The sequence below is a fragment of the Centruroides sculpturatus genome, unplaced genomic scaffold, assembly GCF_000671375.1.
Source record: "Centruroides sculpturatus isolate CEXI.00-Female unplaced genomic scaffold, Cexi_2.0 scaffold914, whole genome shotgun sequence".
NCBI lineage: Eukaryota > Metazoa > Arthropoda > Arachnida > Scorpiones > Buthidae > Centruroides > Centruroides sculpturatus.
In genome coordinates, this window is record NW_019385339.1 from 67,734 (window position 1) to 71,976 (window position 4,243).

Here is a 4,243-nt window from a genome sequence, read left to right on the forward strand (position 1 = left end):
AAGTAACTTTGTTGCAGCATCATCTGATCCGTATCCACTCAAAATCTAATTTAAAAATGTATTTAATTATTTTATTTAATTAGAAATATATTAAAATATAAATTAAATATGATATAAACTTTATATATGAAATATATAGCTGTGGAAGGTGCAATCCACTCTCTGGCGTGTATTCCAGCATCAATCCAAATAATTGGTTTGTTCGCACGAGGATTAGAAGTTAACTAGAGAGAAAAGCATTTGATCTTCATCTTTATAAACCGTATTTAATCTTCATATTAAACGTATAAACAATACTTTTCACAAATTTAATTTATATGACCATTTAATTACTTACTTTGATTAGTTTCAGCTTCTTTTTGCGATAAGTCTTACACAAAGTTTCGATTTGTATTTTTGAACCAAATTCACGTGCAATGTCATGTAAATATTTATAAATCTAAAAACATTAATCATTTTTATGAAGTAAATATACCCTACTCTTACTGAAATAATCAGATATATTATCAAATGTCTATGATTTAATACTCATTACTTACGTCTTTCGATTTATGATATTTATCAAAAAAACTAAGTAAGGATTTTTTCGAAAGAAATGATTCGGATTTGTTTAAGAATTCATTCTCTTCATCGATCAATCTATAATTAATACAATTATCAATGTGCTTATTAACACATACACATTATTTATATTTAATGTATTAAGTCTTATAAGTTTCTATTTTATCATCACTTTTCCGGCTTATTTTGTAGCAGAGGGAAAGATTTTTACATTTTTGGACCTTCAGAGGACCTTGAAACATCGAGAAATGCAAAAAGTTGGGTTTTTTTCTTATATATAAATGATTGTGACGATTTTTTCACCCACTTTAAAGCTCAATAACTTCTGTGCCTTTTGTCGAAAATTTCTTAGATTTTGCAGAGAAGTTTGTACATTAAGGAATAATAATTCTGAATATTTTCAGGAAAATCGGACCATTTGTGTGGGAGATATTAAAGAAGTAAAGGCCACATAAACATCCAAATTATGAAATTTTTTACTCGTACAAAATTTTAAATTTAACAAATAAAAACTCGTCTCTACCCATAGCCTTTTGCCTTTTATTATAATTAATAATATTAAAATTATTAATAGATAGATCCACGCATAATTTTTAAATTTTTCGCCGGGAAAGTTACGCAACTCGTTGCTGGAAATTTTTTAACTACAATTTCAATAATAATTAACCGCAATATATTATATTAGTTCATGTAGATCTTAAAACAGCCTTTATTGTAAATGGAAATAATTTCTTACTCACTTCTGTACATCGTCAGTAAGCAGATGAAAATCTATATTGTTTGCAATCAAACTGTGATTAAACTGTTGGAATTTATGAGGAGGAATCATTATATCTACTGGTTTTCCTATCATTCTAGGATCAGTCCAAAAGTCGAACTGAAATAAATTATTAGACTTTTTTATAGGAATTGTATTAAGATAAATTAAACAATTTGAAAAAACAATTATACTTCTTTTTCATTGTAAAAATCTCCAAGAAACTTTATATGCTCTTCTTTGGATGGTACAATACGAAGTACAGAATATCTGAAAAACTTTAATTATATTAACTGAGTTTAATAGGGAAAAAAGCAGATTAATTATATACCTACTTGTCATATCTTTTTGGGGGAATATCGATATCATCATCATCATCATCATCAGTATTTTCGTAACTAATCGCAAAAACGAAAGAAGCAAAGAGTACTATAAAGAAAATTATCTTATTTTCCATTATCAAACGTAAAATATAGGTTAATATTGAAGTGTAACTAAATTTATATTTATTTTTATTATAATCACGGTGACATACCTTTTATTCTGTTATTTTTAGTGATTTTGAAAATATTGAGTGATCTTTATAATGATGATTAAGAATAATAGAACATTTTTTTGTTTATACGAGAGCGGTTTTTCAACCTCCGATAGTCCATAAAACATAGACAAGTGAATTGAGATGGCTTAAACAACTTTGTTTTAAAGATCATCATTACTTCATTAGTCTCAAACTTCTGTCCTGCTAGCCACGTTTTCAGTTCAGGAAAGAGGTGGAAGTTTTCACACATTAAAAAGTTTTAAACTGGGTAGAAGTCTGAAAAACGGAAGTCTTCACCACCCTCCCAGCGTATAGCCACGATTTAGGGCCGAGCGACTTCTTCCTCTTTCCTAAACTGAAAACGTGGCTAGGAGGGTAGAGGTTCGAGACTAATGACGATCTTCAAAACAACGTTAAGGTTCATTTCAAGTCACTGGCGGCAACATTCTATGAAGAGGGGATTGAAAAACTCGTCCACGGATATGACAAATGTCTCAATCTTCACGGTGATTATGTCGAAAAGTAACCATGTTTGTACCTAACTTTTGTTAATAAACTCATTTTGTTATTTACACTTGTCTGTGTTTTATGGATCATCGGAGGTTGAAAAAAACGCCTACGTATATTTAAAAATAACAATATTTCTTTTTAATACTTGCTTATTATTAANGTGTGAAGACTTCCACCTCTTTCCTGAACTGAAAACATGGCTAGAAGGGCAAAGGTTTAAGACTGATGATGAACTTCAAAACATCATTAAGGCCCATTTCAAGTCATTGGCGGCAACATTTTATGAAGAGGGAATTGCAAAGCTTGTCCACAAATATGACAAATGCCTCAATCTTCAAGGTGATTATGTCGAAAAGTAACCATTTTGTACCTAACTTTTGATAATACATTCATTTCGTTATTTCTTAATGTTTGGTAATACATTCATTTCGTTATTTACATTTGTCTTTGTTTTATGGACCTTGGAGGTNTGTGTACGATTTTATAGTGTTATTACTTACTTCTTCCGAATTGTGATATTTTCTAAAAAAGTCAAGTAAGGATCTTTCCTGATGTTCTGGTTCAGGGCTGTTTAAGAATTTATTCTCTTCGTCGATTAATCTGTAATTAATATATATATATACCAGTATATACACACATACGAAGGTCACTTACTAAGTCATGGCAACAGTTTTTGTGCAGGCAAATGCATTGTTACATAAACATTTCAATACACACATATGAAAAGACATAATGTACTCTACCAATAATGTGTGTTAGATGGGTTATTCGGGAACTTGTCATTTCATTTATTGCATATACCTTATAATATTGATGCATATTGCTTGGTCAATACTTGTTTATGTCTCCAACTCCTGCAGAGACCATCGTCTGTTGTTCTCTAAACATTGGATGATGACAGCACAAGCTACACTAATACGAACAGTCCTAGTGCGTTCAGTACGAGGCATGACAATTGCCATTGACTCTTCCAATACTCTTCCACGTTCGAAACCTTACAACAGTTTTGTACGGGAGAGCATGATCACCGAAAGCTTCTACGAGCTGTGCATGACATTTTCTCGTGTTTTGCATTTCTCTGTTCCATACTCACATCCATACTGAACGACGGTAGAAAACCTTTGCGCTCCGCACCATCTAGCAGTGTCGTTGTGTAACAATACATCTCAATGTCACTACATCGAAAAATGTGGATCGTGGCATAGGATTCCGCAGAAGAAAATGTTGCCACGACTTAGTAAATGACTCACGTATATATTAAACCAGTATTATTACTGAATATGTTTTTTTTATAATTGTTAAATTGAATATTTTTAAAATTATCATTAATATTATATTAATTACATTATATCTTAAAGTTAAAGCATTCGATTAATAATTAAAATTATTCCTTTCTCACCTCTGTACATCATTAGTAAGCAGAGAAAAATCAACTTTATTTGCAATGAAACTTTGATTAAACTCTTGAAATTTGTTAGGAGGAATCATTAAATCTACTGGTTTTCGTACCATTCTGGGCTGAGTCCAAAAATCTACCTAAAATTAAAACAGTTTTTATGAAAATTATATTAAACTTTAAACTAGATTAAGTTACTTGAGAAAAAATGATTTTACTTTTTCTTCATTATAAAGATCTTGAAGGAATCTCAGAGTTTTTTCATTGTATGGTGTGACACGAAGTACAGAATATCTAGCAATAAGTTATTGGTTATATTAATATGTTATAAAATGAGAGATAAGAAAACAAATTATATAGTTTACCCATCATATCTTTTTGGAGGACCATCATCATCGTTATTGCTATCATCGCTGTTAATTCCAACAGCAAAGGAAAAAACTAATACTATTAATACCAGTGTAATCGGTTTCTTCTGCAT

At 30.4% G+C, this 4,243-nt stretch overlaps 2 protein-coding genes across 2 annotated transcripts in view; both read right to left on the bottom strand.

Annotated features, from left to right (window-relative positions):
* LOC111637841 overlaps positions 1 to 1,787 on the bottom strand; it is a 22,216-nt gene extending 20,429 nt beyond the window's left edge. Inside the window, exons 1-3 of the mRNA XM_023383421.1 lie at positions 1,654 to 1,787; positions 1,513 to 1,588; positions 1,302 to 1,438 (exon numbers count right to left, since the gene is read on the bottom strand). Coding sequence (XP_023239189.1) covers positions 1,302 to 1,438; positions 1,513 to 1,588; positions 1,654 to 1,775 — 335 coding nt within the window. The 5' untranslated portion in view covers positions 1,776 to 1,787. The remainder of the gene's footprint in view (positions 1 to 1,301; positions 1,439 to 1,512; positions 1,589 to 1,653) is intronic.
* A 1,031-nt stretch (positions 1,788 to 2,818) lies between these two features.
* Positions 2,819 to 4,243, bottom strand: LOC111637842 (carboxypeptidase A5-like). The gene is made up of 4 exons (XM_023383422.1): positions 4,128 to 4,243; positions 3,981 to 4,056; positions 3,766 to 3,902; positions 2,819 to 2,966 (listed from the first exon to the last, which is right to left on the bottom strand). Exons 1-4 carry the CDS (start codon positions 4,241 to 4,243, stop codon positions 2,819 to 2,821), a joined length of 477 nt encoding a protein of 158 aa, XP_023239190.1.